This window comes from Austrofundulus limnaeus, unplaced genomic scaffold (assembly GCF_001266775.1).
Source record: "Austrofundulus limnaeus strain Quisiro unplaced genomic scaffold, Austrofundulus_limnaeus-1.0 Scaffold132, whole genome shotgun sequence".
Classification (NCBI taxonomy): domain Eukaryota; kingdom Metazoa; phylum Chordata; class Actinopteri; order Cyprinodontiformes; family Rivulidae; genus Austrofundulus; species Austrofundulus limnaeus.
Genome location: NW_013952534.1, coordinates 801,807 through 814,029, shown reverse-complemented (window position 1 = coordinate 814,029; position 12,223 = coordinate 801,807). Strand labels below are relative to the sequence as shown.

Sequence of the window (12,223 nt, the reverse complement as noted above, 5' to 3'; positions counted from 1 at the left end):
TTTAAAAAGTAAGGAGTAGAAAGTACAGATAGTTGAATTAAAATGTAAGAAGTAGAAGTAAAATTAGCCTGAAAAATAACTACTCCACTAAAGTATAAATAACCAAAATTACTACTTAAGTAAAGTAACAAAGTATCTGTACTTAGTTACTTGACACCTCTGACAATACTGCAGTTTGTGTTTACCCTCTGTGGCACTGTTCACACTTGGGGTGATTCTGTGCATCATCACAGATCGTGACAACAGCTACAGAAGCTGTAAATTTGCCACCATCGTCCTTTATCAAATCTCAACAAGTCATTTTTTGAACCAGTTAACTTGAATAAATAAGGCCATGAGTGGCACATTTCCTCCGTTGTGGGCGTCCTGCTGCTGCTGCTGCTGCTGCTCCAGGTGATGCAGAATTGCTCTGCCCTTTTTTTTTTTTTTCTTTTTTAAGGACGGTCTAATGGTACTTTCCTGCTTTGCAGTGCTCCAATGGACTAGTTACAGAAATTCCCCTCTCGCCACTGATTACTTTCAAACACAAACAAACAAACAAACAAATAAATAAACAAACAAACAAAAAAGCAATGCGATGTCACATGAATGTACTTTGTAATTCAACGCATTACAGAAATGTAGTGGAGTAGAAAGTACAGATACTTAATGTAAAATGTAGAGGAGTAAAAGTAAAAAGTACCCATGATGAAATCTACTTAAGTAAAGTACAGATACATAAAAAATGTACTTAAGTACAGCAACAAAGTACTTGTACTTAGTTACATCCCACCACTGCAAAAAATGCTAGCCAAAAATAGCAAAAGGCCTACAAGTCTAATGATAGCTAAAAGTGAAAAGTAGCAGAAATGAAGCTTGTAGGTAAGGTCACCTAAAGGTTAGCTAAAAAATAGCAAGTAACCAAATAAAAACTAAAAGTAGCAAAAGATTAGCTAAAAGCCAAAAGCAGCAAAATGGAAGCTAGCAGGTAAATGTCACTAAAAACTAAGTACTAAAACAGGCTAAAAGAAAGTCAATGGCTAGCCAAAAACTTAAGTTTCAATAGACTAACTGAAACTAATTCTAGCTAAAATTTAAAGTTGCAAACAGCATACAAGCCAAACGGTAGCTAAAAGTGGCAAAAAATTAGCAAGTAGCCAAAAAAAAAAATCGAAGAAAGCAGCTAAAAATAAAGTAAAAAGGTTAAGCCATATTTTAAACTGAACAATGGGTTTCAATGCATTGAAGAAATGTCAATGGTGATTCTTTTTTTAATAAAGTAAAATGTGTAAACGTATAAAAAAGACAAAAGCTTAGTCTTAGCAGCCATCTCCTGAATGAGCTGAGTGTTATAATATATGAACGGTTAAAATAGCACAAACTGAGGACAAACATAAGGAGAAAAAAAACAAAACAATATAAGAACTTTATTTTCTTATCTGCTCTTCCACGCTCCCTGCCCCAGCTTGCTGTCCGGCGGTAACGCGCATCTATACGGGAGCGTGCGCAGCACAAAAAGGGGGCGTGGCCTCGTCGTGTCACTGCAGCCCGGGGATGTGAAACTTGTCCCGGATATTTACCTAACTGTACCTGGCCTCTCCCGACGACATACTGCTCGGTCGGTACGACGAGCTCTTCGCAGCGGACGCTCTCTGACGGATATGACCCGTGTCTGAAGCGGGACCGTCGAGGTCAGTACCGCCTTTTTTTCTCTCCTTAAAAAAAGCAACAAAAACAACTTTAACTTCCCAGAAAGAGACCGTGAACTTGGCCATCAAGTTTGTTGTGCTTCGAGGAGTGCCGTGGAGGAAAGTCTTTCCTGTGGTGTGTTCGTCCTTTTTGGGTGTAGCTTTTCATAAACAGTTCAGGCTTCTGTCAACAGGTTCCTTGTTCGTGGTGTGGCTCAAAGTACAGCGAGGTCAGGGCTGAGTTTATTATCCAGCCGGAAAATTAAACTCGGGCCTTATTACACAGAAACAGGCCTAGTTTATCTTCTGTTATTAGCAGGAGGAACATTTGAGTGGTTAATGAAGCTAATAGTTTGAGCTAGGTTGTAGCAAATGTTTATAAATTTATGACCCCCCCCCCCCCTCTACAATGTGACTTTTGCTTGTAAATTCACTTAAAGCCAAACTGTGAGGGGAGTTATGGAAAACCAGTCCCCTAACAGTTTTTAATATATTCAGAGTGTGTCACTGTGTTCAAACATTAACTCAAACTGCATATGTGTGTTTATGTTTGTGTGTCTTTTCAGAAACTTTAAGAGACAGGGACTGACCAGAGCCACTCTCCTGGAAATCCAAGACAAACACATGTACAGACAAAATCGCACATGCATGCAAATACACACTAATGTGCATGATTCCTTCGAGCATTTTTGGTTTTTATTTGGGGGTGGGGGGTCTACATTGACGTGCATGCCTTGCCTCCAGCGGCGGCTGCTTGGAGTGCAGCAGCAGCAGCAGATGGGGCGTGTTCGACTCTGAAAATGTTTAACATTCTTATCATTCAGCTGCCTTTCGAAAGGCAGAGAGATGCAGGAGGAGAGCAGCAGGCAGAGGGAAGGGACATGTTCAGACCCAGGCCAAATAATACCAGATTACTCAAACACACACACACACACACACACACACACACACACACACACACACAAGCAGAGTCACTCCTTCACATTCATGCTGCATTACTCACTTTGGGCCTGTGCTCCATCCAGCTAATGTATATTACTCACCACACTCTGTCATCTTGAGGGAGGTGCTTTTTATTGGAGGACAACAGCATGAAAACATCTGACACTGTTCTGTGTGTGCGTGCATGCATGTGCGTGTGTCCAGGTCCCTTCTCAGTGACAAGCAGAGGGAAGGGTGTTCGTCTTGAGAGGGAGGCAGAGTTACCGTGGTAACAGACATGCCAAAACCGGACCTGCTCTGCCTCGTTCAGCTGCTGGACGGCACCATCGAGACCTTCAGAGTCAGTGTAAGTAAAACACACGTAAACAAACACACACATGCACGCTCAATTCTCCCTTCGGTTTGAGCAGATAATATTCGCTCCTGCCTGTTTCTCTGCTCTGATAATGACTGTAGTGCCTTTCGAGGTGCACTGGAAGACCGATTTTTTTTCCCCTTTTTCTCATGTTTTGAGCTCCCACTCAACAATATCACCATCATGACTGAAGGTCACACTCTCCTTCTGCAGCTTACAGATGCATGTCACACTTGGCAGCTCACACAAAAAAAGACATCCTCAATTCAGATTTTTTAAAGACCATTCCTCTATCATTTTTCATAGAAACTGCAAGGAACTTCTATTATAATGTGAGAAAGCACTAATATAAACAGTTCGATGAGCTGTATTTTGTTCTTTAATTTGGATAAAATAGATTTTAACTGAAACTTATTTACAGGAACATCAGGGTGTAGAACAGGGCTATTCAACTGGCAACTGACCATAATTTGGCCTGCCAATTGGTTCATTCATCTCTTAGGTCCAAACCCCCAGTTTTCTTCTTTAATTACTATAAGTTCTTTTAGTTAAACATAGACAAATTTGGTATCTGCAGAAATGTCAAAATCTTGGCTAGAAGCTGGTAAAAAAACCATTTCTATGCACACTTAAAACAACAAGCAGTTGAAAGTAAAACTCTGAAAGTGAAAATAAATTTTCTTTTAACATTTGGTTAGTCAGAGATGTCAAAATAATCAAAAAGGAAAAAATTGTATAGGTCTTCTGGACGGGTTCTTCTCTAATGAAACGTTTCGTCTCTCCTCCAAGAGACTTCTTCAGTCTGAGAGTTTCAGGCAAAATTCAGGCTTTTAAGCCCTGCCTTCAMGTGACTGATACTCYCATCACATGGCTATCGTTGACACCTAATTAACACTTATTGTTAACAGGGGGTGGAGTGATACTGGCAATAGCCGCGCTGTAGGAGGGGGACAATTGAAAACGGAGGCCTCCACCTCTGTTTAATGATGGACGGTCTTTCTTCACAAAAAAATGGCTTCTGTGATGTGAGTATCAGTCACATGGAGGCAGMGCTTAAAAGCCTGAYTTTTGCCTGAAACTCTCAGACTGAAGAAGTCTCTTGGAGGAGAGACGAAACGTTTCATTAGAGAAGAACCCGTCCAGAAGACCTATACAATTTTTTTCTTTTTGATTTTTTACCTGGATTACTGAGATGCATCAGGACATGTCAAAATAATATTTGTTTTAAACAGAAGGCAGAATGTGTTATTTTGTTTTTGATATTGTTTTATTATCACTACTTGTAGGGTTCTTTATGTTGTATTTATGATTAAATGCAGCAAAATAAACTATTTCAAAGGTAACAGATCTTTGTAATACTTGGTTTATTTACATAATGACTTTAATTGCTGAGTGTTCAACCCCTGACCTGCAGTAACTGTGGCCCCCGGAGTAGTTTAGTTGAATAGCCCTGGTGTAGAAGTTTTTGAAATGTAATGGTTTCTGCTGCACGGACGCAGTGTTTGCTGCAGTTTACATTAAACAAAAGACGTGGGACGAAAGATGAGTAGAGGATGCAGATGAGCTGAGGGTTGGAGAGCTGAGAGAAAATTTAAAGCGAACCCAGACTAGTTTAACATTAGACATTTTTTGATAAACATTTACTTTTATTAAAACAAAGACTATAAAAATACTGTAGGCTGTTTAGTTTTTATAAATTAAAAAAATATATTGTCACACAGATGGCACCAAACTACTTACTTACTCCGGTGCAAGGCAGGCTTGTTTTTTTTTTTTTCCAACCAGTGCAAGCTCCATCCACTCTAAAGGTTAATAAAGGACATGATTGGTCTGTTTGACTTTTATGGGAGGAGTTTGTTAACGACGTGATTGGATGGATTGACTTTTTTTGGGTGGGGTTTGAAGAAGCAGTTGAATCAATTTGTCTTGCTTGAAATGACCAGAAGTCGAGACAGGCAAATGCTAGCACAAAATTTGAACATGATACATGTAGAGAACCCTGTAAAAATTCAACTCAGTCAAAACAGCCCTAATCTGTATGGAAAAAGATGATTTTTTTTCTCAATATGAATATTAGTCATTGTTCAAGACAAGAAGGTGCTAGCAGCATGAATTTGAACTAGTCAATTACGTTTACATTTTCATAATAATTTTACTATTTACCATTACTCACATTTTTTGACTTTCCCTAAAAAAAGGACAAGTCTTGTATTTTTATGCCATTTATCCCAAATTAAATAAAAATGATTTCCTTGTACAATCAGTTCTGGACATGTTGGGCATTTTTCTGTCTGCCTATCTCAGGTTTATTGTGGGAGTGAGAGACATAAGTGTGGTTACCACAGTGACCATGATGAGCAAAAGGGGCAACCAGTGGAGGGATTCTAAATTGTAAAAATACTTATTTCTTCTCCTAATTTTAGGAGCATATTCAGGTGCACAGACTCCTCAGCCGTAATGTTTGGCCGCCTGTAAGAGCATTTGTTGTTCTGTCCTTCAGAAGCAGGATCAAGGCATGGTTCTGTTGGACCTGGTGTTCGACCACCTGGACCTGCAGGAGAGGCAGCTCTTCAGTCTGCAGATCAGAGAGTCCGGCACCACCATCGCCTCCACCTCAGCCAACCCGCACTCTCCTGTGAGCTCACTCTTCCTCTGCTGGCACATTCGGGGCTGAGATCGTATTATTGTCTGGCTGAGTTCAGTTGATGATGATGATGATGACCGCGGGGCGCACTTACATAAATGTTTTTATTTTAGCTCAGGGTAGCCATTATGCCTAATGAATGTCTTTTATTTAGAGATGGTTGGAGCCCGAGAAACCCTTGAAGAAGCAGATAAAAGGTATCTCATCAGTTGTTGTTTAGAAAAAAAACCTATTCCACCTAGAATTTTCTTAGTTTTGAAGCATGTTTAAATCAGAAGTGTAAGTGTAAAAGAAAAAACTGTGCGGTGGTTATAGATATAAAGGTTATTTTTGTTTGACATGATGTTTCTCTGCAGGTCTTGTATCCCCCTTTTATCTGAACTTCAGAGTACGATTCTTCATATCTGAGCCTAACTCTCTACAGCACGAACAGACAAGGTTGGTCTTTTCTAACACTCTGTGCTGATTATAATTTATGTATTTTAGCTGTTACAATCATATAGTGGCTGCTTTAAATGAAAGCGGCAATTTCTTTAAATATTTACTGAAAAAATGTTATATAACAAATTATTCTTATAGAAATACAAATTGCCTTCTCCAAATTCACTTTTATGTAGCATTTAGAACATACATAACCTAAAGTATAAAGAAAAAAAGATTAAATTTAGAAATACTCATTAGTATTCATTTTATGTGCCTTACTCTCTATCAAGAACTTTTTCATTATTTATTCAAGATAAATTTGATCACAATCCAGCAAATGGGTTAAAAAATAAACTAACACAATTTAGACAGTTTATTTACAAAAAAGTTGATTTGTGGTTTAGTTACTCTTTAATTTCTTGCTAATTACAGGTTATCTTAAAAGTATGCACTGAGTTCTCAACAAGCACATTTCTATGAAAGTACTTTTTATAAACAGTTTAAATATTAACACATTTGTATTGAGTATTTGTAGAAAACATCACAAAATGTATTTTCTTTTTACTGTAGCTGTCACTGCTGCTGCAGGAACGTGATGTTGTTGTACACAAAAGAGCTTTTATTTTTGTTTTTTTGTTTTGCATGATATGCAAAACGTGTGCACAGGTTAAGTTCTCTTTTGTGTGTTTTTGTCCCTGCAGGCACCTGTACTTCCTCCAGATCCGGAGCGATGTCAGGGAGGGACGGTCAGTAATGCAGCTTTGAACTGAACCAGCCAGTCTCTTGTGTTCTTTGTTTGTTTAGCCGTGGAGCATGCAGGGTGTAATCAGTGTATCTGATTGCAGGTTGCAGTGCCCGCTGGACGCAGCTGTGGTGCTGGCTTCTTACGCTGTGCAGTGTAAGTCTAATGTCTTCCAGGAACAAAAAAAGGGGGTGATTATTGATTCTTTAATAACTATGTGAGTAATTACTCTTAGGAGGATATTGTCTTATAGTACCCAATTGTCAGGATTCATTGCTGTGTGTTTTTCTGAGGATGCTCAGTGTCTCTTTCCGTTCCTGTAGCTGAGATGGGGGATCACTGCTCATCCCGAGACCCTGGTTACCTCTCAAAATGCCACTTCATCCCCAAACAGGATGAAGACTTCCTGTGTAAAGTGGAAGATCTTCATCCGAAGCACAAGTAACTCAGGCAGCTCATTACATTATCAAGTTCTGGTGTGTAGTTCCTGTTAGTGTGTGTGTGTGAGTCTGTGTGTGGTTTCAGGGGGCTTAAGCAGAGTGAGGCTGAGCTTTGTTTTCTCAACACGGCACGAAATCTGGAGCTGTATGGCGTGGAGCTACATGATGCCATGGTATTGTTTAAAAAAACAAAACATTTATTCCTTTTAATAAAAGCTGAAAACACTTTTGTACTCTAGTATTCATTGGATCCTTCGTAGTAGAGTTTGATGGAACAGTTAATATCTTACCTGTTGTTGGTAGATCTTTAACCACATCAGTTTTTGTTTTGCATCCTTTGAGTACTTTTTTCCTTTTCCCCAGGATGCCCACAATGCACCTCAGATGGTCGGTTTGGCCTCAAGCGGCGTTGCAATATTTTACAACACGGTCTGCTCTAATTTCTACCCGTGGTGAGTAACGGGGCATCTCATTGCTTAGCTTCTCTTTGCGTCAGATCAGCTTTTAAGCAGTTGTGCTGCTTCCCACACAGGGGGAACATTATCAAGATTTCATTTAAGAGGAGACGCTTTATTTTACACCTGAAGCGTAAACATGTGAGTCCTGTTCCTTTTTTTTAAAATAGTTCTTTAACGATTCAGTTCTTCCTCCGCTCTGCACGGCTGGCTGAGAAATCCATTTTCTCTGTGAAACACAGGAATTTGTGCTCAACATTTTAATTTCTCCTCATCATGCAGCAGCGGTCTCAAGATTTATGGGCTCATTTTTCTTTTAAACGATGTGTTTATTTCCATTTTCAAGTTGTCTAAAATCTGAAATCAGGGCCTAAATGTTGCATCAAACTAAATGACAAGGATTCCTAACTCTGTACTTTACAGGGGGAGACGCAGGACTGTGAAGTCGCCTTCATCCTTCCTTGTCCCAGGACTTGTAAGAACCTGTGGCAGTCCTGCGTGGACCACCACACCTTCTTCTCCTCCAGCCGGTCTGTCAGGAGCCCCAAAATCAGCAACAGCACAGTTCAGACCTACAAAAAGTTGATAACGCAGCACCTCGGCCTCGGAAACAGTAAAACTGAGATGTGAGCTCGCAGTATGTTTTTATGTGTTTGTTTGTTTTTTTAGTTAAAGGCTGACAGTTTTGCAAATTTTGTCCCTCTTTGCTCGCAGTGGTCCGGTCTGCCAGCGTGTTTTAGGTGGGATGGAATGGAACCCTGTCCCACACAGGTCGCTTTCTTCTGAGCATCTTGAGACCAAGAGTCTGCCGTCCAGATCACCTCCCTCCACCCCCAACTGGTACAGCTCCCAACTTCAAATAATGTTTAAATGTTTTCCTATCATAATGATCTTAGTCTACGTTCATGCTGCGGGATAATGTGACCCAAAGCTGGTTGTTTTTGCCCCTTTGTGACCCTTGTTGGATTTTTTTCCTGACACTATGAATGTGACAAATATGATTTTTTTAACTGGCTCTGATTGCACAAAAACTTCAGAATGAACATGCCAATATGCAGCATCTATTGACTACTTATGGAAACAGCAAGCTGAATGTCATGTCATCTTCTGCTCATGCAGTTTGCTTCAAAGCTGTGAACATCTGTACAAAATCATCGGAATTGAGCATTTAGACCTGCAGTGTGAACGTGGCCTTAGTCTAAAACTCTGGCACGAACGACAGAGTTCATGTATTTGTTCAAGGAATTCTATGCCTTTAATTTGTACCTGTGTTTTATTGAAGGCGAAGCCCACGCGTTCGCCACAGGATCTGTAAACCTCGCCCGTCGTCCGTGGAGCTCACCATGGACCTGAAGGACATGTCAGAGGGGGAGGACGTCTTCTACACCTACAGGGCATCTGTGAGCAGCAACAAGGACAGCGAAGGAGACGCCACACCTCATCAGTTAGTATCACAGAGACGCTTCGTAGAGCTAAAGTTTTACTTTTGCAATAAATGATTCAGTGTGTGTGTGAAGATGTTTAATCACAGGAAAATGTAGAAATGATCTCATTCATAACTCAACAAACCATCCTTTTTTCCCCCCAGCATCTCTGGCTCTAGCAGTGAAGGAAATGGGGTGGTGTTACAAGCTGATGATAGTATAGGAGAAGATGATAGCCCACCACACTATGACAAGGTGCTTTATCTCGTCTCGTAAACTCTAGACGCGTTTATTGCCGCCTATTTGTTCACCTATTTGGTTCATATGAGTTGATAACAAGATCTGTGTGCAGGGAGTTCTCGGCGATGGTGATTTGATGCTGATATGCATCACTCCAGATGAAGATGGCAAGTTTGGCTTTAATGTAAAAGTAAGTCTTTCTCCTCTACACGTGCAGACTGTAACAGTTTATTATTTGCCTCTGTGGTTAAATTGTTGAACTTCTCCCAGGGTGGAGTGGATCAGAAGATGCCTCTGTCCATATCTCATGTTAAACCAGACTCCCCGGTAAGAAGAGACTCCAGCTGTGTTCAAAATGTTATTGTTTTAAAGATAATAATAATAATAATAATAATAATAATAATAATAATAATAAAATTAGAATTATTTAAAGGAAAACGTGTTACTACCACATCAAATCTCAGCTCAGTATCTAGAACAGTGACTGAGTTACAGCCATTATTGTGTTTGTTAAGCTTGATTAGCTGTGGGAGACGTGGAGCTAAATTAAGGCTATATAATTTGTTCAAATAAACAATTTTTGAAACTGAAAGAAAAATTTAGAACTGAAAAAAAAAAAAGATTTGAAACTGATAAAAATGTCCACAAGTACTTGAATCATTACCGAGTTTGGCAGGCCGTTGTATCATATAATTAATGAAGTATGGTAGATTGTGTCATAAAATTAACAATTTATAGCAGGCTGTTGTGTCATATGATCAAAAAATATGTTTGACTGTTGTGTCATTTAATTAATATATGGCTGGCTGTTATATAGCCAAAAATGATGGCAATGACATGCTGCTTTATAATGTAAGTAAGGATTATTGCCAACCATTGTGTCATACAGTTTAAAAATAGGTTGTTTTTAACAAGTATGGTAGGCCATTTTATCATAATTAACTATTTATGGCAGGCTGTTCATTTAATTAACAAGGTATGGCAGGCAGTTGTATCACAAATCCAAAAATATACACTGTATTTTGGTTTTATAATTTTTTTCTTTATTTTTTCTTTAGTTTCAAACATTTTTTTAGTTTCAAATTAATTTTTAAATTTCAAAAATTTTGTTTTCAGTTTCAAAACAAGTTGTTTTGAACAACATTATGGCACCTATTTAGTTCCATATTGTCCTTTTGAATCAAGTTGACTCCAAAATGTTTTATGTTGTAGCTACACTTGAAGTATTTGCTTTCTGAGAGTTTTATTTAAACCCCTCGGATAGTTCAAAAGATATTTTGCTAACAATATGCAAACAAACACACATGCACTTTTTAGTTCTTTTGAGATCAAAGTTTATAATAGTTGGATAAATATTTCAGAGATGACATGACGGTGTTATTTGTAATTTGCTATGTTATTTGTAGGCCGGTCGATCCGAACCCAAACTCCAGAAGGGAGACCTGCTGGTGCTCATCAATGGTCGAGACATTTCTGAACACACACATGACCAGGTTGTCATGTTCATACGGGCCAGCCGAGAGTCACACTCCAGACAGCTGGCGCTGCTTATCAGACGTAAAGGTAAGTGGGAGAAAAGTGCAAAAATGACAAGAAATGCAAATATGTGCCTTTTTTTAAATGAATATTTATCACAGACTTGAACTGTGCTTGCGTCGCAGGTTCGAGTCGAATGGTACCCTCACTTCAGCTACCTCCTGCCTTAACACTCACCATCCAACCACAGGAAAACAAACCGCAGTCACCCGGACTGTCGGAGCAGGTCGCCACGTTGGAGGAATCCATGAAACAGCTGGAGAGGGGGATACAGTCTGGCACGCTCTGCTTCCATTTTGAGGTATTTCAAATACATCTCGAAGCTAATTACTACTATTAAATGTGTGTTTATATGCATAAACAAAACACAAATCAGCGTGTATATCCCTTTTTTTAAGCAACATTCAGCTTGTGAGAATCATAATGAGCCTTTCACATGGACAGATGTTGGCCCACATCTTCACTTGGATGCTGTTCAAAAAACAAAAATGCAGCGACTGGCCGGAAATTTTTTAATTTTCTGTTTGTCTTTGTGTTTACTTGCATGTTTGTGTGTGTTTGCATGCTTGTCATTCCTAGAATTTGTACAGGAGGAAACCTGATTTGTTGTTGAGCTGCGCACGACTTCCTGAGAACCTGGAGAAGAACCGATACAGGGATGTTTTACCTTGTAAGTTCTTCCTATTAAGGCTGTCGATGCGTTAGTATTGAAGAACTATTTAAAGATTATGTCCTGTATCTCTACGCACATCTATAAAAATAAAAAAAAAAACCTGGCAAATTATACATGAAAACGTACACTCAGGAATAATATGTTGTGATTTTTGCTTATGCATCGTACAGCCTATATAAAAATCACACAATAAATAATACAAATAATGGCAGTGGGATTTTGGGGGTAAATTGAGAAAACTCATCCACATTTGGAGCTCTACAGCTTTGGCACACTTCACTGTAGAAACATCATTCAAAATTTAAACAAGTTACAGAAAATTTGACGTCACATGTTTGAAAGGGTGTTTTGATGTTCTTTACTGTTTTTACACAATAACACAAAGTTTTACAATTTCACATATTTTATCATAGAATGTTTAGCTGACAGTTCATGATGTCAGCCACACCAACTTTTCCTGCTAAATGACTTTAGGTGTTTTCTGATGTCCCCCCCAGAATGCAGAGTTTATGGGGATAAACTCGGGCCATAAAGTTTGTCCAAAATAAAACATTTTTAAACTGAAAAAAAGCTTTAAAATGATTTGAAACTGAAAAAACAAGTAGTTCAACTCTTTAATTTTTGCCAGATTCAAAATTTTTCTTGTGTGTGTGTATATGTATATATATATATATATATATAT

The 12,223-nt window shown here is 38.9% G+C and overlaps 1 protein-coding gene across 3 annotated transcripts in view; it reads left to right on the top strand.

Annotated features, from left to right (window-relative positions):
* The first annotated feature begins 1,529 nt into the window (after positions 1-1,529).
* The window catches only part of ptpn3 (protein tyrosine phosphatase non-receptor type 3), a 27,479-nt gene continuing 16,785 nt past the window's right edge, over positions 1,530-12,223 (top strand). The window contains exons 1-21 of one of the 3 annotated variants that reach the window (XM_014015642.1): positions 1,530-1,670; positions 2,234-2,293; positions 2,814-2,955; positions 5,465-5,599; positions 5,763-5,805; positions 5,965-6,046; positions 6,733-6,777; positions 6,877-6,929; positions 7,097-7,214; positions 7,299-7,386; positions 7,577-7,665; positions 7,746-7,809; positions 8,092-8,294; positions 8,383-8,508; positions 8,951-9,112; positions 9,257-9,347; positions 9,445-9,522; positions 9,603-9,659; positions 10,739-10,895; positions 10,994-11,169; positions 11,448-11,538. In XM_014015642.1, the coding sequence (XP_013871096.1) occupies positions 2,887-2,955; positions 5,465-5,599; positions 5,763-5,805; positions 5,965-6,046; positions 6,733-6,777; positions 6,877-6,929; positions 7,097-7,214; positions 7,299-7,386; positions 7,577-7,665; positions 7,746-7,809; positions 8,092-8,294; positions 8,383-8,508; positions 8,951-9,112; positions 9,257-9,347; positions 9,445-9,522; positions 9,603-9,659; positions 10,739-10,895; positions 10,994-11,169; positions 11,448-11,538 (1,927 nt within the window). In that variant the 5' untranslated portion in view covers positions 1,530-1,670; positions 2,234-2,293; positions 2,814-2,886. Of the gene's footprint in view, positions 1,671-1,750; positions 2,294-2,813; positions 2,956-5,464; positions 5,600-5,762; positions 5,806-5,964; positions 6,047-6,732; positions 6,778-6,876; positions 6,930-7,096; positions 7,215-7,298; positions 7,387-7,576; positions 7,666-7,745; positions 7,810-8,091; positions 8,295-8,382; positions 8,509-8,950; positions 9,113-9,256; positions 9,348-9,444; positions 9,523-9,602; positions 9,660-10,738; positions 10,896-10,993; positions 11,170-11,447; positions 11,539-12,223 lie in introns of those variants that run through there. The other 2 variants (XM_014015644.1, XM_014015643.1) reach the window with 2 other exon arrangements.